A 24,597-nucleotide genomic window follows, 5' to 3' on the forward strand; every position below is an offset into this window, starting at 1 on the left:
ATCAACATTCTCAAAGCAAAAATGGCATCAGTGGTGCTCTTACGGGGCATGAAACCATACTGCTGCTCACAAATCTCCACCTTCTTCCTAAGCCTGGCTTCCACTACTCTTTCCCACAGCTTCATTGTGTGGCTCATCAACTTTATTCCTCTATAGTTGCTGCAGTTCTGCGTGTCACCCTTGTTCTTAAAGATTGGGACCAGAACGCTTCTCCTCCATTCCTCAGGCATCTTCTCACTCTCTAAAATCCTATTGAACAACCTCGTTAGAAATTCCACTGCTGTCTCTCCTAAGCACTTCCATACCTCCACAGGTACGTCATCAGGACCAACGGCCTTTCCGCTCTTCATCCTTTTCAGAGCCTTCCTAACCTCATCCTTTCCAATCTCTGCTACTTCCTGCTCCACAACAACCACATCTTCCTCCCTTCTTTCCCTGTCATTTTCCTCGTTCATCAGCTCCTCAAAATACTCCTTCCATCTTTTCTGTACACTCTCCTGGGTTGTTAGCACCTTTCCATCTCTGTCCTTAATCACCCTTATCTGTTGCACGTCCTTCCCATCTCTGTCTCTCTGTCTGGCTAGCCTGTACAAGTCCTTCTCTCCTTCCTTTGTGTCTAACCTGTCATATAGCTCATCGTAAGCTTTCTGTTTGGCCTTTGCCACCTCTCTCTTCACTCTACGCTGCGCTTCCTTGTACTCCTGTCTACCTTCCTCAGTCCTTTCTACATCCCACTTCCTTTTAGCCAACCTCTTCCTCTGGACGCATTCCTGTACTTCCTCATTCCACCACCAAGTCTCTTTACCGTCTTTCCTCTTTCCAGATGACACACCTAGCACCTTCCTACCTGTTTCCCTGATAATCTCTGCTGTAGTTTCCCAGTCCTCTGGAAGCTCATCCTGACCACCCAGGACCTGCCTCAACTTCTGCCTAAATTCCTCACAAGTTTCTTCATTCTGTAGCTTCCACCACTTGGTCTTCTTTTCTGTTTTCCCTCTCTTTTTCTTCCTGACCTCCAGAGTTATCTTACACACCACCATGCGGTGCTGTCTGGCTACACTCTCTCCTACCACCACTTTGCAGTCATTAACCTCTCTCAAATGACCTCGTCTACATAGGATGTAGTCCACCTGAGTACTCCTACCTCCACTTCTGTATGTCACTCTATGTTCCTCTCTCTTCTGGAAGTAAGTGTTGACTACAGCCATTTCCATCCTCTTCGCAAAGTCCACCACCATCTGTCCCTCCAGATTCCTTTCCTTCACACCAAACCTGCCCATCACCTCCTCATCACCTCTGTTGCCCTCACCAACATGCCCATTAAAGTCTGCTCCAATAACAACTCTCTCTCCTCTGGGAAAACTCTCTATGACCTCATCCAACTCACTCCAGAATCTCTCCTTCACTTCTAACTCACAGCCAACCTGTGGCGCATACCCACTGACTACATTCACCATCACCCCTTCGATTTCTAACTTTAAGCTCATCATCCTGTCTGAGACTCTTTTCACCTCTAGAACACTGTTTACAAACTCCCCCTTCAGAATCACACCTACCCCGTTTCTCTTCCTATCAGCACCATGATAGAACAGTTTGTATCCTCCTCCAATACTACGTGCCTTGCTGCCCTTCCACCTTGTCTCCTGCACACACAGTACATCTACCTTCCTTCTCTCCATCATGTCTGCCAGCTCTCTGCCTTTCCCTGTCATTGTGCCAACGTTAAGAGTCCCTATTCTCAAACCTATGTTCCTGCCTTTTCCCTTCTCTCTCTGGCCACGGACCCTTCTGCCTCCCCTCTTTCTTCCACCAACAGTAGTCAAATTTCCACCGACACCCTGTAGGTTAACAGCATCGGTGGCGGTCGTTGTTAACCCGGGCCTCGACCGATCCGGTATGTCTAAAGTGTTGTGGATGATTCGCATGGTTATTTTGGCAATTTTTACGCCGGATGCCCTTCCTGACGCAACCCTCTCTATTTATCCGGGCTTGGGACCGGCACAGAGGCAACTGGCTTGCAACCCCTGTGGCTAGATTAATTTCTCTTCTGGAGCTAAATTAAAATAAAAAAAAATCCACAAATGAAACTTGGCTGAGATATCTAAAGGAAGTTTTGAAATCATTATGGGATGGCTGCGAGACCTAAAGGCTTGCTAGCCACTTTTTGGCAAAGTGTGAAATTTGGTGATTTTCATTTTTTGCACAAGGGAAAAGAAAACTTTTCTTCAAAAAGCTTTACAAAGATTTCACACATAAGTCCACAACCACAACCGAAGTTTTGTTGACCTTTGACCTTGGGAAGATGCTGCCATCTTGAGTTTTCCAGACCAGGGTTTTTTTACTGCCTGGGTTTTTACATTTATAAATTTTAAACGGCTTTAGCGTGGTGAGATTTCAAAAGCGTTTCCTTGTTGCTCACACTGTTTTATCTGAATATTGTTGAACAAAACAAGATGGCGTAGGATATGAACTTATAATGAATGTAGGTAACAAAAACTAAGTTGCCAGGGAATTATAAAAATGTACTTTTGCCAATTCTTCTAAACGTTACATAAATTTGTTTGTCACCTCTGGGCAACCGAAAAACAAAAGGGTTGCTATGGAGATGAAACCAAAAGCAAAGTCACCATTTTGAACAAAGTGTTTTGTTATGAAGTGGTCCAGCTGTGTGAGCAGGGTGGCAGAGACAGAAGGGGAGACTAAAGGGCATTTAGTCAGCGCGGGCAGGTCAAAGGGGGTCGGTGAGGGGGGGCAGCACCTGCGGTGCCATACAGCTCTGCTTGCGGCTTCTGTTTTAAATTGTAACTTTATAATTTAGCAATGAAATGTTGACATTTTAATTTATTTAGTTTAGACGGGCGAGATTGCTGTTTCAAGTAGATATTTACTCAGTTGTATTTGCATGTTATCAGTTGTATTGTAAAATTTTCTCCGTTCAAATGAACAATTACAAATGTGTTCCACTTTTAAAATATTGTTACACTCCTATTAAACTCATCCAGACACTGTTACTGATTGTACAAATATGTCTGTCACAGCAGGCATATACCATGTGAAGTAATTTATGTTTTTTTACTATAGAAATACACCCTTCAAATAAAATAAATGTGCATTTTTCCACACAAGCACCATGGAAACAAAAATTAATTAAAGTTATATAGACAAGCATTACACATCAAAATTCCTTATTATATTGTGGTGTTCTGTTTAAAATGCAATACTGCCACAATGCATCTACATGATAACTTTATATTTTTGCAAAACAGTGATCATGATATCATGGTGATGAGAATCACCAAGGAACGATGAGCAAGGATGGCAAGGGGAAGGGAGTATGCAACCAGAAGTTTGTTGGTCTTCCAGTGTGACAATGCCAAAGCCAAACCGATAGGATCAGGGGTAGTCGAGGCAGAGCATAAGTCTGAAAATGCTAAGCCTACAGACAGGCAAGTCGGATTTGTTTTTCCTTTGTGTTGCAACAACAAGAGGCTGATCCAAACCATCACGCGTTTGAGTGGAAGTCAACTGGTTCTAGAGCCGTTAAAGCTGAACTAATACCTACTGCAAGAACAATGCAAAGTACAGTGAGAACTAACAAAGCTTTTTGTTTTTGGTCCACAGGATGCCTCATAGATGTTTTTGGGATATTAAAGGAGAGCCTCTACAGGATGCATGTTTAGAGTGAAAGTTCACACCAGCCTCTCTGTTGTTTTTAGCTAGCAAACAAAAGCGCCAAGTTTTTTTTGTAATGTGGTGCATCTTTTCCTGAAAAATTTTGCCAAGATAGGGGTTCTTTTTTTTGTCATTTGTCAGTGCTAGAAACTGTAATATATAATAGTCTTATAATATATGAAATGAAATGTGATCAGTCAAATCAGATGCATCTCGACCATCTGAAATGATCTGCATCCATGCAAAAAGAAAAAAGTATTTCCTGCTTTCAGCGAGTTAGTTGAAACTTCTCAGAAAGATTTGGATTTTTCATTTTTCCAACTCTAACATGCGTTGATCTTTTTTTGTTGTTGTCATGCAAAAGGACCAGCTGCCTGGTGTCTGGGGTCTTACCCTCATGCCTTCAAAACGTGACAGGGCCCTGAGGGGTCTCAAGGCCCTCAGTGTCCTGAGTGATTTAATGGGGCCTAGATCGGAGTAACCCAAAGCATTAGCTATAAGGGTGACTATAGACACCTACACAGATAGAGACAGAAGGAGAATGAAAGACAGAAGCAAAGGAAGAGAGGACCCACACAGTTAGATGGGAAATAGAGAGAAACGGGGACCCTATATCAGCTGAAAACAGCTGAACGGATATAGACATATGTGAACAGAAGTAGTTTCTTTATATGTAAGAAGGTTTTCTTGACATGAAAGTAAACAATAATAGGGCTTATTACAGCATACAGAGATCAACAAAGTTCACTCAAAGGTTTTTTTTTTCTTTTATGTGTTTGTTCGTGTTTGGTTTAGTTTGGCAAGCCAGTCTATCTTGATAACCAGCTTAACAGCACAGTGAGCACACCTGGAAAGAAACTTATGGTTGACACAGTGAAAGGAAGAGAAGATAGTCAAACAAAGGGATAAATTAGAGGAGAGATGTGTTCACAAACACTAAATCAATGTGACACAATAATATACACACAGTACACAGTACGAAACAGTACGATTTCCACACCAGAGGGCATTATACTTAAAGAGGAAGGAGAAAACGCAGGAGGTTGAGGACAACTTTCAGGGTTAGAAGAGAGGATAACCTGTGAAAGTAGGAGCCCCACCAAAGCACACAAACCTTACCCTGGACCCCCAAACACCGACCTCAGTCCCTCTCCACAGCTGTACAATGTCTCTCTTAAATTAAAGAGACACATTTATAGGAACCTGCTGTAAGAGAGAGGACAAGTAGTATTAGGCTGGAGGAACGAATTTCTCCACAGAATATTTAAATGACCTTCTCTCTGAAGGATTGTCAGGGAGAACTTGGAACTCTTCAGGGCTGACTACATTAGGAAAATCAGTCATTGAAAAATTTAGCAAAATACAGTTTAAACAATTTCAACAGTTAAATAAAGACATGATTCATAATTCAGCACTTTACTTGTCTACTTGAGTTTAAAAAGAATAAATCTGAGAGGTCTCACATGGGCGCTGTAAAGGATTTACAAACCGATACATTCACAGCCTCTTCGAGGGTTAAAATCATTCTGTGTTGTTGCATTTTTGAAATGTTTGAAAAGTAGATTGTTGACTTGAAAAGTTTTGAGCTTGAAGTTTTTAAGCTTTCAATGTACTGCACCATGACGAGTCATTTTAAAGGGCCTATATCATGCTAAATAAACATTTTAAGCATATAAGTGTAACATAATGTTAATTTCTCACAAAAACAACCCCAAAGCTGTATTTTGATCCGTTTACGCATGTCTGAGAATTCCTCCAAAAACCTGCGCTGAGCACCAGCCCCTCCCAAACCACAAAAGCGAGCGGGTTCTCACATTAAGACGTTTCAAAGTGTGGAACAGCCCCTTCCAAAAAGAGTCTGCACTGCCAGCCCCGACCCCAGGCTAACACACACACCCATTTTCTCTGTGGAGCTAGCTGTGATCAGCTAAACACTTTCCTTTATATGCACGTCACGCACATCCATCTTTCGAAAAGTTTGGATGTTGTTTGTTTTTGTGGGTGAAACACAGACACGCTGCCGAGGCTGGCTCCAGGTTGACATAATCAAATGAGGGGGCACCCAAAAGGAGAGGAAGGCGGGGCCTCAGAGATCGAATCGTCTTACTTCCTGGTAGGAAAATGAGCTGTGAAAATAACTTATATGGTTCTTTAGTGTGCCAAAGGTAATCTATTATCATACATATGGATGTAGTTTACTCTGAAAGATTTAAGAAAAGCATGATAATAGGCCCTTTAAGCACCGTCTAAAATAATACACTTGAACTTGAAGAAACATAAAAGTGAAAAAAATGTTCCTAACTTCTCGTCATTCTGGTGTATCAGATTTTATGTTGAAAAAAAGAGGGACAGTGATCACACTATCTGGGCTTGGCAGAAAGAAGAAGCTCTTTAATGGAGGCATCCAGATTTCTATAAGAAGTGATGAGAAAATCTCTGACTTGTGGTGCCAGCAGGCACTAAGGTGTGACAGTGAGGCACTTGGTGTCCACTCAAGATCTCCATCTCAATGACCAACACCACTGTTCCAAAGGTTCAAAAAGTTCTCTTTGGGGTGTTTTCATACATGGGGATTTGAGGAGTCTACATAAATAAAATGTTTATGGACACATGAATCCGTTTTTCTGGAAAAGGAGGGGCATGAAAGCACCAGCTGACCAGTTTTGAAGTCCAACATTTATCCCCATCAAAAAAAAAAAAATCAAATTTGAGCAAGTCAGTTAGCTGGAAATGTTTTCATTTGATTGTGACTTAGGCTCTTTTTGATTGTTTTAGTGTACATCAAGTAAAAACTAAAAGCAAGCCAGCCTGCATGAGCAACTTTCATATATGCAAATAAAATAAAGGGGAGAATGATTCTTTTGCTACTATGCAATTATGCAACAGCAGGAAGCACTGGATCTCCTCGTCCTGCATCCTCACATCAGTGATTTGTGGTTTGAACATACTTATGAAAGTAAAGGTGGTCAACGAAGTGTGCACAGAAAGGGACTCACAAAACCTAATACATTTGATGCAGGGTACCTGAAATGAATACATTTCATGTACTTTAAGTTTACTAGTGGGACCTTATTAACTAAGCGTTTGTAAAGCTACACAATTCACAAAGCTACAGGTCAGAAGGGGGTTACTGCATATGGACCACCGAGAGCCATTCGAAGTTGCATTAACAGGATTTAAAGCAGGTCAAAGTGGGAGGACTTCCACTTTCTGTACCTCTACCTCGGTTATAAAACTTTAGTTCAACAAAATAAAAGATACCTCTACAATAAAAGACCAAAACGTGAAAGAAATTACAATAAAGGAACTAAGGAAGTAAGTTAAAAAAGAGTTGAAAAATCCTAGTACTGTGTGGGTCATTTACAAGGCATTTTCAAAGAGGACTGCTATCATGTCTCAAGAAATGCTTAAGTATAGTAAAATTATAGTTGCTATGCTCAAAGCTTTTCTGACAGTCCCCAAGGCTCATTTCTTCATTCTTGTGCTTAATTTTGAACAGACTAAAGCTTCAGTCACATGCACTCATACGGGGGCTGCAGGTTTTTGGGAATGTCAGGGGTCGTGGAGGATCGTACAGAGGAGCGGCTGCATCTTAGGGGGAGCATAGGTGTGTCTTGCAGTACCCTTTAGGCTCGTATGGCCAACTCAAGGGATGTCATGAAAATGGAACGTACCATTGTCATGGGTGCGGTAGGTGTATCGTGAAACGTATGTTACACGCACTTATGACATACCGGTGATGCCGTTACACCACACTAGCTGTTTTTTAAGGTGCACGTGAGACGTATATGCTCATAGGACGCCTGTATGATGTCCACACAAACTACACTCTGATTGTCTAATTTCCTTGTTCCTTACGGCCAGGTTGCACGAAAGGAGCGTGCACGTATCACATGAACAGCCCTAACGGGCTCCTTTTGCGCAGTCCAGGGCAATTAAAAAACGTACGTTGCTGCGGCTCACCTACTTTCCCCTCACTCACCCTGATGTGTTGTATGAGTGTTTGCTACGACATGGCACCCTTAGGAAAAAATGTACATGAAATGTTTCGATCTGCGGGTGAAAATGGTCAAACCTGGACACGGCGTGCAGGTTGCACCATTTACACCTGCAGGAAGCCCGTATCCACCCCCGTAAGGGCAGTTGTGACGAAGGCTTTACATCAATACTGTAAGAGTTTTTCCAAAAACATGATCTACACAAAAAGCCTGATGTTGCACAGGAAATAGTGCAATTAAAGCTCATCCTATTTTCAAACAAAAGCACAAAAGGTATACAAGTGAAAATAAAAAAACATCATTCAGTGAGTGACTTCTGTCTGAGAGACATCAGCTTAGAAACAGTCTATGTTGGAAGTGTGCTGTGGAAAAGCATTGCCAAAAGTAGGCTGTCACATAATAATATAAGGTTCTTTAAGTCATAATATTACTGAAATATTTCTCACCTTTTTTACTTCTAAAATGTTCCAAGATAATTCTGCACAAAGCAACTTCTTAGGATTTCCCTCAAAATGTATACAACTCACCATCTTTGACGCTGCAATTTTAAAATACATCAACTGAGACTTAAACATTTTTTAGGAAATAACCAAAGGTCAAACTTACATCCACGATGAAGAAGTCTAACCAACACCACGCGTTTGTGAAGTATTTGACAAAGCCATAAGCCACCCATTTTAGCAACATCTCCAGGATGAAGATGTAAGTGAAAACTCGGTCTGCATACTCCAAAATGATTTTGACTGTCTTCCTCTGCTCAATGTACACATCTTCAAAGGCCTAAGGAGCAACAAAAACACACAATAAACTCGCCAGTAAACCACATGAGTTACAATAGTCACTAGAGTTACAAATGGCACATTTGATAATAAACTTTCAAATGTATTTTACCAAACTATAATGTGTTTCAAAATAAAACTTTTGACAGGACAACCTTTAGAGCAAGTCAGTTAATTGTTAAATCAGTTAAGGTTGACGGGGAAGTCAGTGCTGTAGACATTTCTTCTTAGATTTTGATGATTTGGTCTGTGTTTCTTTCCTTCAGAAAGGTACCAACCCAACTGAATGCTTTCACGTACAGCAGGATGCTCTATTGTAGCCCTTTGCGTTCCATCAGTCACAATCATGCACGGGCAGTTGCACCAAAAACTGTTCTAACTTTCCATGGATACCTGTTTTGTTTTATTGTGTATGTGACGTGTTTGTCTGTTTACCAGGGCGCCGCTGCTCAGCAGGATCATAAAGATGATTAGAGTTTCAAACCAGTTGTGTTCAACTATCAGGTAGCACGTCTTCCTTAGGAACCACCAATATTTTCCCCAGCCGTGAGTGATGGGAACGTCGCAGCACTTGTATTTTGCAATACATTCTGTGACAGGTAAAGAGTAATAAAACACCAATAACAGACCAATCAGGAAGGGAAGCAAATAGTATTTTTACAACTATCAACATTGGTATAAAACGATTACATTGGTTAAAAAAAAAAAAGTAGGTGCCTTCAAATGTATTCAAAAAAAGTAAAAGTGTGATCATAGAACGTACCATCTGTCCAGCAGGCTTCTGGGTCAATATACTCCTCCACAACTTCCACCACAGCCACCTCCTCCACATCAGGCTTGATGTCTATTGTGCTTCCCTCAGATGAACTGGTATCATCCAGCTGAGACCAAAACAGACCATGAAAGCTCTGAATGACTCTCTGAATGAAAACATCCACACAGAACACTACAATCTTTTTAGATTCTAGAAATGTATCCAAATTTCCATTACATCGCTTAGCGCTTTGAGATTTTATCTAAAATGTAAAGCGCATTCTGAATAAAATTTATTATTATTATTATTATTACATCATAATTATGCGTACAAACACAAATCTACTTGTGTGATAAGTCATTCAAAAACATGGCGACGAATGTGATCAATACTCTGATTAACAGCAGATACATTGAAATTTCTGCCACAGCACTAGTGCTCATCATCATCTATCAAGGAGAAGTCTGAAACTTTTTCAGGCCATGGAGCTGCAAGCTCCTTACATGGGGGGTTTACAGATGGAGCCATTTTGGGAAATAATGGTTGGTGATTTCACAAAGGAGCTGTGGATCCAACAATTCACATGACTCATTTCAATTGAAAAAAGGGTTTCCATTGCCGTTTTGCGAAATATGTCCATTTCAATAAGCCTCAAAAACCATCCCCTCCAGGCGCACAAACTTTTTTTAGATAAAATGCAAGTTTTTCCAAATTGTCTTGTTTCCAGTAGGCAAATTTACTATCGCAAATCCAATTTACACAAGTTCATAGTCAATGGAAACACAGCTGATGTTAGTTTACTTCTTGGGCAAGTGTGCTAACCAGACTTGACTTTTTATTGAGAGGGGAATTGCTCATTTTGGGGGGGGGGCAGTTATGACACATTGTCTTTTGATCTTTTTAAACGCATTTATTCAAATCGTCACGATAGAAACTTGAGCATTGCTCACACCTCAAATGTAGATAAAAGCCTAAAAGGAGAACTTTTAAGGATGTGGGATTTTAGATAGTCTTTCTTTGTTTATTCAAAATGCTTAGTAAACTGTAGTCTGAATTGTTTTCAATGTTTTTACCATTTTCCTAAATGATTTGATCTCCTTCACGCTCATTAGCTCCTCTCCAGTTAATGCTTCAGTTGCTGTTCAGCTCCTCTGCCTTGAATGCCATCATAATGTGTTTCAGTTACATTTTTTTACAGCATTTTTACTTTCTAGTTTAGTTCTTTCAGTCATGTGAAAGGTTGTATTTGTTTGGTTTCTGCCACATCAGTTTTAAATGCTCTGCACTTCCACAGCCCTGTATAACACATTACATCATAAGGCAAACAGTCAGGGGTCACCATCTTTTGATCTTTTCTGCTTCCTTCTTCAATTACATTTTAGTGTAACCTTGTGATTATGATACCTCTAACAGATGGAAAAGACAGAACATGAATGAATTATCTAAACAAAGCATCCATAGGTCACTACTCAAATCTTATTCTTCATGTTTTTTTCTCACTTTTGTGATTAAACACAAATATAGTCCATGTTTTTATGCTTTTTGTTCAGTTATAAGTAATAAAAATTCTCTTTAACAACTGTTTTGTTTTTTTGAAATCTACTTCACCTTGAGCAGCAACGGATGTTTTTATTTCAATATCTTAAAACGATTTGTGACCTTCACATCCAAAAGGTATTTTTATTAAAAGAGTGAATTCTTGTTTTTCATTTATAGCTATATTTCATAAAACCCAGTTGCATTTTTTTAAGTGTGGTATTTGAATAAAAAAAAGCAGATATGCGGTTAAACTTTGCATGTGACAAACAGCCAAGCTGTTCACAGGAGAGTGACAAGGCCTTTTATGAATTTAAAATGTCAGCAAATAAAGTGCCCTCTGCCTTTTTTCAAACAGCCAGACAGATCTAAGCATTTCTGACTGGCTTCGTGCTGCACGTTGTATGTTTTCATCTCGCTGTGTTTCCTGTTGGCTGAGTGTATTCCACAGAGGATTGTTGTTTGCTTGTATGCAGGAGGAACGGGTAAGCCGTGTCAGCCTGGTGCAGCCAGTGGACCAGCTGTACCACTATTGTTTCTACAATAATTCAGGTCAAGGTGACCTACATAATGTAACTCTCTACAAGTTTGAGCATTGTATGGTTCACTTGCAAAGTAAATTAAAAAAAGAATTCTTCATCAGACAATTTAGTGTATTTGTAACAGGCAGTGGGATCAATTTTTAGGTGGTTTTGTTCTTGTCTTGTACTCACATCTTTACTGTTCTCAACATCTGATTCACTACTGAAGTCTTCCGTGTTGAGGTTTTCAAAGTCTGACTCGCCGACAGCGATGGGAACGCACACGGTGAGGTTTGGGTTGTGGATGAAGGACATGTAATCTTCATCGATCATGTACTTTCCTACACTGCTCCCAATGCCGCTGGTGGTGCCATTCCCATTTTTCGGGTAGTCAAGTTCCCGGTTAATGTCCACAGTGTGGTTTGCTATGCAGTTGAGCTTTTTCTCATACATTTCATCCAAAGGCTTCTGTTCATCTTCTATAGGCTGCTGTTGGAGAAGCAAAGGAAAAACAAGGCTGATATGATCGCCGTAAGAACAGATTAGTTCCACATATCATTGAACACAACATTTCACAGTGAACCGCAGCAGCTGTTTTGGGATGTGCTTTAAAAGTACCTTCTTGAGGACCGTTGCCACAAAGACCCTCATGTTTACTTTGAACCAGGCAATCCCAAACTTGATGCGAGCAACAGCAAGTTGGAGGTTGTTGGGTTCTCCATCATCATCTGTGGCTGCAAGGTTGTCTGCACTGAATGAGCTCAGCAGTAAAGCCAAGAACAAGTTCAGAACCTTAGAAAGATCAGAGCAAGCATCACAACCACCGCACTCTCAGCTAAACTGGGCAGCTTCATGGTTTACGCAGCGTTTTGTTTTTCTTACCACCAGATTTCCGATGACCATGACCATCATGAAGACGATCAGGCACATTGACTGTCCTGCAACCTCCATACAATCCCACATTGTCTCAATCCACTCCCCACACAACACTCTGAATACAATCAGGAAGGAGTGGAAGAAGTCGTGCATGTGCCAGCGTGGCAGCTCGCAGCTCAAAGCAATTTTACAAACGCAGTCCTTGTAGCTTTTCCCAAACAGCTGCATGCCCACCACGGCAAAGATGAAGACGATAATGGCCAACACCAGCGTTAAATTTCCCAGAGCTCCAACCGAATTTCCGATGATTTTGATCAGCATGTTTAGGGTGGGCCATGACTTGGCTAATTTGAACACTCTTAGCTAGAAGAAGAAGAGAAAATAGGATAATTGATGATTTGTGGTAATGATCATGAAAATATATACACATAAAACTATCATCGGACTGATGTTGTTTTTCACTCACCAATCTGAAAGACCTGAGCACTGAAAGACCCTCCACATCTGAAAGTCCCAGCTCAACTAAACTCAAAGTTACAATGAAGCCATCAAAACAGTTCCAGCCTTCTTGAAAGTAGTAGTAGGGGTCCATGGCAACCAGCTTTGCAAACATCTCCCCAGCAAAGATGCCTGTGAAAACCTGAACACCCAACAGAGAAACTCACTGAAGGTTTGAAACAGGATGTTTAAAAAAAGCTGTGAAATTACACAAAAGCATTTAGAAATATAGACAATTTTTGAGAAAAACGTCAAATATGAACATATAAAAGCAACAAAATAAAACCATTCTAAAATGTGCAAACAGAAAACAACAAAACCCATTCTGGACAGAAATGGCTTCTTTATATAAGCCTACCCATCTTTATTATCTTTATCTCAGCTTGTCCACATTTATGGTTTGCTGCTGAATTTGAACCTTTATTTGATTTTTTAGTCAAACATTTGATTATTACATTTCCCAACAGATCTTTTGATTTTATCCTGTCTTTTCTCTGATTCCAACCCTTAGTCCTGAGGCTTACTTAGGGTTGTAGACAAAACTAATCAATTTACAGATAATTTAACTTAAGCAAAAACCTGTAGAACCAGTTTTGTCTGTCTGCTCTTTTGACTAGTTAACCCTTGTGCTATCCTATGACCCCACCCTTACATTGACATGTTCTCCCTACCATGACAAAGGTGGATAAAGGTGGAAAGATTTCATGTAATCCATGGACACCAGTGAAGATCACAAATCATTGAAGAAAAAAGGTTCAGAGCACTGTCTAGTGGGTCTAGATGACCCAACTCCTAATGTTAAAGTGCCTAGGATAACACAAGGGATAAACTAGCCTGCTGGTATAGTATCAACATACTGATGTAATGGTAACCCTTAGCAAAAGTTCTGAGTAGTACATTTGAAGTTTATTTTAATAACATTGAAGAGCCCAGGAACAACTATCTTTTTAGGGATTTAACTTTGACTTGTCTTTTTGAATGTGTGTGAAATGATTTGTCTCCCTAACATGAGCTTCTTTCAGGGTTCAGTCAGGGCTGCAGAGGACAGCCGGTGATAAACTCTTTAAGCAAGTTGAGTTCCTGTTCCCTGAACACAGCACCAAAGCCTATGACATCATTTCCTGACTTGGTGCTGACACAGCCAACTGTGCAGCAACATCTAAAAGCAAGGCCAGAGCAGACGCATCAAAACGTTCATGCTATCCTGAAGTGCTGCAGCAGCAGAAGCTAACAGGGCAGAGTTTCTTTAAATGGGCTGCAAAAGACAAAGGATGAGGGATCTAAGTGAGGATGATAAGAGACTGGGGAGCAGCCAATCTGGCTACATTAAAATGGAAATCAATTTTTCATGAGATCCCATTTGATTGCTGCATATGGTCAAAGGTGTGGGCTTTTAAGTGCAGACATTAAATTATTCATTCATGAGCTTGTTTAAAGTTATTTAGGGGGCATTAATTAAATCTGCAAAGCCTCTGCAGCTCCTAGGAGAGACACTAAAAGTTCAGTTGTCACCAAATTGTTCCAAAAAAGATAGAGAAAAAATAGATTCCCACCAGGTTTCCAACAGATAGGACCCCCTCAAAATCTTCAGTCATGGGGTAGTGCTCCATTGCCATGAAAAGCGTGTTGAGAACAATGCAGATGGTGATGGCCAGGTCAACAAAAGGGTCCATTACAATCAAGTACACTATGTGCTTGATTTTCAGCCAGATGGGACAACACTCCCAGATAAGGAAGGTGTTGGCAAACTTGTACCAGCAGGGAGGACACTTCCTTTGAGATTCCTCCAACTCTGTAAGGTCACATGAAAAAGTACAGCAAACTCACAATGTGAGTACAATTCTGCATTTACCTCACATCCAAATTCAAATGTCTGAGTGTAACTGATACTACATGTGGCAGAGTGATTTGCACCTTCCAGCAGTGTGTTGGTGACCACACTCATTTGGCTGTTGGCATGCTCCTTCCCTTTGAACGAGGAGTTGAGCTGATCCACAGAAACCATAAGAGAGCCTGAGTGTTTCTTCTTAATTTCCAAATCTGTGATCTGTACTCATGAAAAGACAAGATGCCGATCAGAAACCTCAAAAGACAAAAGGCAATGACAGGAACAGCTTTCTAAATAAAATTTCAACCTTCCTGCAACTTTACTTTCACTTTTTTACTTAAAAAACAGTTATACTGTTTGTCTTTTAAATTATTTATGCAACATGTACACACATGCAGTCATGCATTTTCTGTGAATAGACGGAAGTTCTAGTTTTTTTTTGCAACCCCATGCCACACCTTAGGAAAGAAAAGAACACAATGCATGGGACTGGCTCAAAAAAAGGCAAACCGTAGGAGATATGATGAGGTATTAAGGGGAAAAGGTGTTCAGGCTTGTCAGCCCATCATCTATTTAAAGAAGTATAATGTAAAAGAACAAAAGAGGAAGAGCTAAACCAACCAAGTAAGAGATTTGAAAACTATAAACTATAAAACTACATAACTATAAACAGAAAGACCTATGAGTAGATGAAGAGGAAATGAATCCAGTCGAGTAAAAGTCAGATACGTAATTAAAAACACAGGCAACTGAAGTGATAATACATTTCTGTAAATTTCTTTTAAGTTTCCAGATGGTCAGAATTCTTGTTAACTTTGAGACAAAAGTCTGATTACAACTATCAAGAAGGTAATACCAAAAAAGAAATGAAAGAAAACAGCTTTTGGGAGTGTTACAGCTATGATGTGCCTTTAAAAGCCATTCAAGACACAAACAATAAAAAGGCATTCTGTTAGGTTTCAGTGGGATTTTCAAACAGAAACTACATTCGGGGGGAAAAAAGCTCTTTAGCTCTAGGTAAATGAAACAAGGGCCACAGGGAGGTGGTGGTCAGGTGGAGCTGCAGAGGCCAGGGCCACCACCAATATCATCATGCCTAAACTGTATTGGTGTCCCATGGACGTCCTTACACTGTCATCAGTGGCTGCCTTATCTATTTTCACCTCAGGCAGAAGCCGTCTGCCGGGCCCAGGGCCGATGAGAGACACCACACCGTTGCAGTCCACAGTGCTGTTCCTTTTCCCTCCCGAATGCGGTGCCAGTGGATGGACCCGCGATGAGCCTTGGCTGTAGCCGCTGTAGCTATTGCGGCGGTAAGGTATGAACAAGGAGCCTCTGCGGTCTTCACTCTCCTCTACTGTGCTGTGCTCGTCATCTGCAAACTCATTCTCTGAGCCCATGTCCTTGGATCTGCCTTTAAAGCTGAAGATGCTGCTGCGGCTGTTGTGACGGGACATAAAAGGCGAGCCAGGGATGCTGAGGAGCGACTGGATTCAGAGAGACAAATGAAGAGGGGCAAAATTATGGAGCTTTCTAAATATAACAGGATCTATTCACTAAAAATTAACTAAACAATTGTTTTAAAAGGTCAGAGAACAGATGGAAAACCAAAAATCCAAAGGACACTATGAACCTGAAGTTCTGGAGCCACTTTTATCCCTCTAGAAAAGTTTGTTGGCTTTGATGAAAAACACCAATGATTTGAATTAATATTGGGTTTGTAGTTTTGATTCATTTGTTTTAGTTGATCTGGTTTTATGTTGAGATTTGTTTTATCGTGTCAGATCACTGAACAAAAGGATGGTAAAAGTTGAAAACCTACTGTCAGAGTGCTTATCATTAGAGTCAGTTTAAAGGACATCCTGCTCTCCTGTCACCATGACATATCAACACAGGCAGTCATTAGGCATTTCATTGTATTTACATTTATTTAATTCAATTCCACACCATTTTTACATTCAATAGTGAAAGGAGAAATAGAATGAATGTGCACCACAGTCATGAAGATAGAATATGTCATCTTTGACTTTTGTGCATTTCTCATGGTGGTAAATCTACTGCTACAGGAGGATCTGATCTGACACAGGCTGTATTTTATTTTGAAAGGATCCTGTATGTTCTTCTGTCAAAAGTAAAAAGTTAAATTTGCTTGAAAGCTTGAATGGTTAGAAAACATGTCGGACACCGGCCTTTGAGGCCTGGAGTTTGGACACACCTGCTTTAGAGACAGGAAGCAGAGCTGGAGGCAGCAGAGATTACTATAAAAGAGGCCCAGAGGAAGACCAAAGAGATAGCTTATGGTTGTAATGAAGGAGGACATGAGGGTGGTTGGTGGGCTTGAGGAAGATGCAGCACATGAGGTTAGATGGAGGCAAATGATTTGCAGTGGCGCCCCCTAAGGGGAGCAGCTGAGAAGCAAAGAAGTAACCAGAAAATGAATTCCATGATTTAATCGAAATGTTCTGTTCAGTGAGCTGCCGTTTGTCATATTGACGGGGGTCCTGGGAAAGGTGGAATCAGGTAGGCAGAACTGCCACAGCCAACCATTACAGTAAGCAGAGTCTTGAAAAAGAGCTTAACCCGTTTTTCCACAGACAGAATCCTGTTTGTATTCACCTGGTTTATAATAGAGGTCTTCCTGCCAAGTCGGGTTCCTGGGAAGCGAATGGTGCTTTTCTTGCTTCCGTCGTCCGACTCCGATTTAACTACCTTCTCGCTGTCTCCTTTCTCTTTCTCTTGTTCCTTCTGTCTCCATTTTTTCTTGCGGTTGCGACGCTCTTTGGCACTTTTGGAGCTCAGCTTGGAGACTTCAGAGGAACTGCGTGACAGGTGCCCTCCTCCTTCATCGTCTAACGCAGCTTCTGACACCGTACATGCAGATATGGCAGCAGCGGCAGCCTGAGAAGGAAACCCTTCCTGACATCAACACTTTGATGGAGGACATTATAATTTGTAAAAGTCTGGTACTGACCTGTGTCTCCTCTTGCTGCCGTTTGAGCTGTTCCAGCATTGCCTTAAATTCGGCCTCTTTTTGTTCAGCCTCCTCCATTGTGGCCTGGTTCTGCTCTTCATAAGCCATGGCCACCACAGCCAAGATGAGGTTCACCAGGTAGAAAGAGCCCACAAAGATGACCAGCACAAAGAAAACCATGTAGGTCTTCCCAGCTGCTCGAAGAGTCTGAAAGAAGAACAAAAGAAATTAGAGGGATTTGGGAAATAAGACAAACTGACAAACAGTAATTAAAATCTTTTCTGTATTTTTTTTTTTTTTTACTTTCCCAGTTAAGGCTTGCAGCCATGGGTGGACTAGGGTGTATTCAGACAAAAAATTTGTACTGGATTGTCGGGAAAAATGAACTCTTGTTCACTTAAATCGAACCAAATGTATCCAGTCTGAAAGAAACTTTACTATTAGGCAAAGGTTGGTAATTGACTGGAACCCCAACACTTTGGAGGCCCCAAACTGAACACTTACTCATAATTTCTAAACTCTTTATTATTTAACTCTGTCATAAAAAAAACCAATGACTTAAACGGCATTAGAATGCTTCAGTGAAAGTGTTTCGTCGTCCCTCTGCAGCAATGGACTATTCCGTCAACACAAGTTAGCAGCAGAAAGAGACTGTTTAAAGAAATCAATTTTAAAAAGAGTGGTAAGATGAAGCGTAGTTATTATTGGAGTGGCGATAAAAAAGGAAAAGGCAAAGAGAGAGAAAGAAATGTGTTGCCAATCTTCCAAAAGTACAAGAAGACGAAACAGGAAAAAAAACAGAATCAAGAAGATAAAAAAGTCAAGGATAAGAAAAGGGACAGAAAGGAGAAGAAATGTAAAGGGAGGGGCCGAAAATGGTCATTTTGAGAATATTCTTTTTTTTTATTAACACCACTACATAGGGCAATACTGTAAGTAGGTTTTCTTTTTGTTGAGTTAATGAACTGAGACCTGCTTCTAGATGGATTTGTGCTGACCTGTCCTGATGCAAACCTGACTCATTCCTGGCGCTGCTCTTGGCCCACATGTGTAGCTGCAGAGTACTATTGATGCTCTCATACAGGAGAACACACTTAAATCAGCTCGTCCGCCTGTTCTGCACAGCGGTGAGGGTGAAAACACCACCCTTCACCACCTCTCCTGACCACTAGGACCAAGAACTCAAGAAAATCAGAAAGCTTTACCAGCATGTAGAGGTTCTCCCAGAAGTCCTGTGTCATGAGGCGGAAGAGGGTGAGGAATGCCCATCCAAAGCTGTCAAAGCTGGTGTAACCATAGTTGGGGTTTCTTCCAGCTTTCATGCAGGAGTAGCCCTCTGGACATCGTCTGAACAGAATACAGTGAAACAGCAGCTTTAATGGGGGCTTCCACTGAAATGCTGCTTTCAGCTTTCAGCTGCGCTAAAGCGCTTCACTGCACTAAACTAGCTATGCTGACTATGACGGAGAAAAAAACACAACAAAATTATTACTGCTCTGGTAATTTCAGGGCTATGTTGTTTAATATTTTACATTTTTAAGGTTACCAGTGCTTTTTCAGAGAGATTTTCTTCAAGCTCTAGAGTGTTGAAGTCCTGCTCGTTGTAGGATGCTCCACAGAATATTAGCTGTTCGGTATAAACCGCGGGTCAGCTCTAATGCACATTTGATATCATCTTCGGGCCACAATAATATAATTACACTGCAGGCCACATTTGGCCCGCGGGCCTGAGTTTGACACATGTGATCCACAGTAACAAATGTTTTCAAAAATGTCCAAGTGTCAGGCTCAACTTCCGTAACTGCTCCCTAAACCCTAACATATCAAGTGCCCACATTTTAATGCAATACCAAAACGGGCGCATTACTTTTTTAACGGTAAATATGACATCAGCCATTTTCCAAAGGAAAAACCAAATAGATATTAACATTTTATGACAAATATTTATGAATCAACTGTGTTCTGATGAGAAAAACTCGAATGATTTATAAAAAATAAATGTAGGACTACATCTTTTTTTCTATATGTTTTTCACAGACTTATGGGAAATTTCTAGAGCACTTGATTTTAGAACTGTAGGCCATGTCTGAATCCCCTCCTGTACTTCCAAACTACTAAAAATCTATATAGTGCGGGATTATTTTGAGCCCTAGATCTTAAAAGCCACTTAGTACCTTTTGTTTTAACAGCAGATATGACGTCACCAATTTCACAGGTTGAAATCTAACAAATATTATAAGATGACTTTTTATGGATCCACTGTGTTCTGACGATGAAAACGTTGATGGTTACTTAAAACAATACATTCAAACACTTTTTTTGTGCAGAAATTATTTAAATGCAATGTATTGTGGTCTATATTCACCAATCTAGGGAGTATAGGTGCACACTGGTTTTTCTCAGACTTCTGGGAAATTTTAATGGCACTCGATTTTAGAATTGTTATGGAGCCCAAGACCTGACATGGGTAAAAAAATTCTAATAAAAAACATTTAATTCTAGAAATAATTGTGAACTTTTACACACTGTTTATTTTTAAACAGAAATAAACTTAAATGCTTTCGGTTGCATATTTACTGTTAATAAGATAACTGGTTTAAAGCAAAAATATAAATAAAACCAATTTTACCATTGCATCATTGATGTTTCCATTGACTACATCGAGGTGATCGCTACAGCGGGCTGCCCCTGGGTGAGCTCCAGCGGCGCAGCCCGCTATGCCGGACAGCAAAGCTCGTTTGCTTGTTATGACGGCACCTAGGCGGATAGCTGGCCAGGAGGCAGAGTCCCGCTGCACAATGGGAGGGCAGCCATCTTAGACCTCCTAAATCTTATGATATTGTTCTTATTTTAATCAAGAAAATAGAAAATAGATCCCATGATTTGATTCTTGTTTTGCTTTTTTCCTCTCGTGACCCAATGTGGATCACAGAGAGACAGAAGTGGCGACGGAAAGCGGCTTTCACGGCGGGAGGGGAGATCACTATACTAAAATGAGCTCATGAACCCAGACATGGAGGCGTGATCACCAGTGCTTTTGTAGAGCTTTTTAAAAAAACAAAAACAAATCCGACATCATCCGTGCCTCCCATGCATTGTAATGAGGTATACACACACACAGAAATTTGTGTGTATCTGCTGCAAATTCTAGTTTTGCTCACATCCGTGGTTATATGAGTTGGTTTTTGTTTATTTGCACAAACGATTCAATGAAAACAGTGTAATTACACATTTTGCAAAGTGAAATTTGGCAAATTAAACAAAGTAGATGAGAAGATTTGCTTCATGTTACTCAAAAAAAGAGACTATCCGACAAGTAACTACTTCTGGTTCATGCGAACAAAAGTCAGCTTTTAGGATATTCTTTATTTTAAATACTTCTTCGTTCGAACGCATTCATATTTTGAGGGAACAAATTATTTTTCAGTAGGAGTGATTTCATTGTTCTGTGGGAACTAAATACTTTTTTGTGGTAAAGAAATCTTAATTCGTGGGAACTATTTAATTACTCATGTCAGGTCACGGTAGTAGAACTGAACAGCTCTACAAAATGCCATCCGCCCTGTATATAGTGCACTAAGTGGCAAATAGTGAAGAAATTCAAACACAACCATTGGCTGTATAAGAGAACTGGACTGAGTCAGTGTTAGATCAAAATGGTTTATTCCAGCTCCAACCAAACAAAGTTAATTCAGTCGCCATTTTTCTGCAGACGCCACCATTTTGAGCCTTACGACGTCAGTAAGCAGTGATTGGTCAGAGTCAACGTTTCTATGGCAACTACTGTGGTCAATCAGATGTGAGCTTGTTGGAAGTCCACACTCCTTCCACTGAAAGTGGGCTTTACAAAATTAGTGAAAAGTTTTAAACATTCGAGGTGTGGGTCAGCAGGCACCACATTATTTTATTGAGGCGTCTGATTGGTCAGTTTGTAACTTGAATAACTTGCACTAAAGTAAAAAATGGTATCATATAAAGAACGGTTCTTCTGACCAATAGAAAGACTGAGTAACAGATGTTTGTTTTTCTATAGAATCTATAGGATTTTGGCTTCTTGGAGCCAGCATGTACTTCCTGTTTGGAACAACAGGGGGGAGGAGTCACTGAGTCCAGTTTTCCTTTACAGTCAGTGGTGTTAACTCTAACAAGGCACAAGCCTTTATGTTGCTCACCCCGAGTCAGAACTGTTTCCACACAGCAGAGCATCCAGAGCGCCAGGAAGGAAGTAGAAATTCGCTGAGGTAGAAAGATAGTCGTTTACACGAGTCAGTGCTTCTCTAACAATTAAATGATGGAAATGTTCAAGAAAATATTCCTAAACAAGGTATTAGTTGAAACATTGAATCAAAAGCATTAATCACAGTCATTCATGATGTATGATTTCCAGTCGAAACCCCTGCTGCCGTTTTCCAGGTACTGCTCAGTCATGTTGATTGGCCAAATAACACATTTATTCCGGAGGTTCCCCATGAAGAGCTGCAGTCCAATCAGAGCAAAGACGCTGAGACAGAAGACTGTTAGGATCATCACATCCGATAGTTTCTTGACAGACTGGATCAAAGCGCCCACAATGGTCTTTAGGCCTGTTGGAACAAACACACACAACAGGGAATGAGAACACAAACAGGAAAATAGTCACTCACCTGTATACTGACATGCAGTGTCACACCTGTGTTTGTTGTTATTAAAATGTAGTCCTTGAGTTACTTTTTATGAATTTCATAGAAATAACCTTGTGCTGTTGATCATTTGTGCTGCATTTCCATGCGACTCATTTTGAGACTCTACTAAACTAGATCATTTTTACCATCTCATCGAGTTGCTACACTAATGTGTTTTTAATCTTAGCATTGTTGAGCCTTTTGCTGCTCTGTTCAGCTCTAAAGCACACTAGCCCGAATGCTTTAAAAGCTGCACAGAGAGGTCAGATTCACCCAACCTACAGATGTTAATTGCTGCAGCAATATTTCTTTGCAACACACGACGGCAGAACAGCAACTCTGCAGGGACTACAGAGAACTACTCAGGAAAGAGGGGCCATTCAATTTAGGTAAAAAAGCGCAGAAGTCTAATTTCTCTTGTGTGAATTTCATTGAGGTAAATAAAGCTCTCAATCTTTGAAAACTGAAATCTTCCATCATTGAAACATGGATGGAAGATTGCAGTTGTTTTAATTTGGTGTTCTTTTAGTGGTGTTGTGTTTCTTTTATCTATATGCATCTTTAGTAGGAGCTTTGGGGCTGTTCAGTAATGGGATTACTTCCTTCCACTCCCTTTCAAGCAATAATTAATTTTATGTCTAATTATCCCAAGTTTGATATGTCATTGTATGAATGTATAACTGATGATTGTAATGTTTTGGTGTGCTATTCTTATTTGATTGCTTTAAATAAACCATTTCAAATTAAAAAAATAAATATTTGATTTGAAATAAGTGTGGTTATATAACACTAATGTCTTATCCATGTTCAAACATGTATTGGGAAGACATTTTTTAATGGGCCTATATCATGCTAAGTCAAATCTTTGAGCTTTTAAGTGTACTCTAATGTTTATTCCTCACTATAAACAACCCCCAAATGGCATTTTGATCAATTCACTCATTTCTGAGTGTTCCTCTGAAATCATGCTCTCTAAGTACCAGCCCGTCCCACTTCACAAAAACGAGTGGGTCCTCACATTGTGACATCACAAAGTGAGGAACAGCCCCTTCCAGGAAGAGTCTGTGCTGCCAGCTCCGCCCCCAGGCTAACACACACGCCCATTTTCTCTGTGGAGCTTGCGGTGGTCAGTAGAAAGCTTTCCTTTTATATGCACAACATGCACGTCCATGTTTGCAAAAGTTCAGATGTTTGTTTTTGTTTTTGAGAAATGCAGACACGCTGCCAAGGGCGACTCTAGGTTGACGTAATGAAATGGGCGGCACCCACACGGAGAGAAAGGCGGTGCCTCAGAGATCAAGTCGTCTTACTTCCTGGTAGGAAAATGAGCTGTGAAAATAATTCATATTTTTTATAAAAAAATGTTTTTAAGTTTGCCAAAGGTAATATATTATCTAATATATATAGATATGGTTTACTCTGAAAGGCTTAAGAAAAGCATGATTTAGGCCCTTTAATGTAAAAATGTCTAGAAATAAAGCTGGACCAGCTTGGGGTTTTTTGTCTGTACTTTGTCACCATGTTGGTTCGTCTCACCTGGCAGAGGCAGGCTTGTTTGAAATGGTGTAAAGTATTTCAGAATTGTTATATTTTTCTTGTGAAACTTTTTTCTCATACATTGTCCTTGAATTTCATGAAAGGTGCTATTAAATAATTTTAATTATTATATGTTAAATGTGTTAAGAGAGGTGGCCCTACAACAGACTTGAGATCTGTCCAGGCAGACTGTACCCTCATCTGTAGCTGGGATAGGCCCAAGGACCCCTTGACCCTGTTTGCAGGTTTAGAAGATGAATGGATGACATTATGTTTTTTTAAGACTACTGTTTGCATTTGAAATGTCAGAATATTTGCTCTGTTGGCTGTTGGACTTCATGTCACTGGACCACAGATACTAAAGTTAAACATTAAATCTAAATCTTAAAGCAAAAACTAAACTTTTGTCCTTCCTTTTTACATTTTTTAATAGAAAGCGCTTATTCTAACTTATTAAATAGATCGTTAATTTAAGTAAACACTGCATGTTTGCCATCCCTAAATTCAACAAATGTCAACTTTGTAATAGAGAGTAGATAATAAAGTACATTTAGGTGTTAAAGAACAACACACTCAGTCCTGAAGCTGTCTGGGATGTTTCCATCACTCATGATCTGCTGGTATGTTTGTAAGAATCAGAAGAATCTTCTTTTACTTCTCTGAGGCGAAGCAGCCTTGAGTGTACATGAATTCATGTTCCATTGGTTTCTTTGTATTAACAGTACTGAAACATCCCTGACTAACTTCAGTTCATATGGAAAAGGCATCACAACAAACAGCCATCAGTGCACAGTCAGAACTTAAAAAGAGAAAAAGAGGAGAGGAGGATATCTGGCCAATGAGCAGAGAGTTTGGGAATCAGTGAGAATTGGCATGCAGGTCATTTAAACGCCAAGGCTGAAGGAAATGATGGCAGCCCTTTACAAAAACTATAAAAGTGTTAACTTTACTTTAAAAGACATCACAC

The 24,597-nt window shown here is 40.3% G+C and overlaps 1 protein-coding gene across 7 annotated transcripts in view; it reads right to left on the reverse strand.

The window, feature by feature from the left end:
- LOC101174811 (sodium channel protein type 8 subunit alpha) overlaps positions 1–24,597 on the reverse strand; it is a 53,613-nt gene that overhangs the window by 8,431 nt on the left and 20,585 nt on the right. For 2 of the 7 annotated variants that reach the window (XM_023954703.1, XM_023954702.1), the window contains exons 7-22: positions 21,795–22,016; positions 21,606–21,669; positions 18,639–18,780; positions 17,434–17,640; positions 17,079–17,360; positions 15,626–15,949; positions 14,549–14,681; positions 14,188–14,426; positions 12,603–12,776; positions 12,143–12,499; positions 11,879–12,052; positions 11,453–11,746; positions 9,213–9,330; positions 8,885–9,039; positions 8,277–8,450; positions 4,066–4,188 (exon numbers count right to left, since the gene is read on the reverse strand). In XM_023954703.1, the coding sequence (XP_023810471.1) occupies positions 4,066–4,188; positions 8,277–8,450; positions 8,885–9,039; positions 9,213–9,330; positions 11,453–11,746; positions 11,879–12,052; positions 12,143–12,499; positions 12,603–12,776; positions 14,188–14,426; positions 14,549–14,681; positions 15,626–15,949; positions 17,079–17,360; positions 17,434–17,640; positions 18,639–18,780; positions 21,606–21,669; positions 21,795–22,016 (3,182 nt within the window). Of the gene's footprint in view, positions 1–4,065; positions 4,189–8,276; positions 8,451–8,884; positions 9,040–9,212; positions 9,331–11,452; positions 11,750–11,878; positions 12,053–12,142; positions 12,500–12,602; positions 12,777–14,187; positions 14,427–14,548; positions 14,682–15,592; positions 15,950–17,078; positions 17,361–17,433; positions 17,641–18,638; positions 18,781–21,605; positions 21,670–21,794; positions 22,017–24,597 lie in introns of all 7 variants that reach the window. The other 5 variants (XM_020701430.2, XM_020701431.2, XM_011494582.3 and 2 more) reach the window with 3 other exon arrangements.

This window comes from Oryzias latipes, chromosome 5 (assembly GCF_002234675.1).
Source record: "Oryzias latipes chromosome 5, ASM223467v1".
NCBI lineage: Eukaryota > Metazoa > Chordata > Actinopteri > Beloniformes > Adrianichthyidae > Oryzias > Oryzias latipes.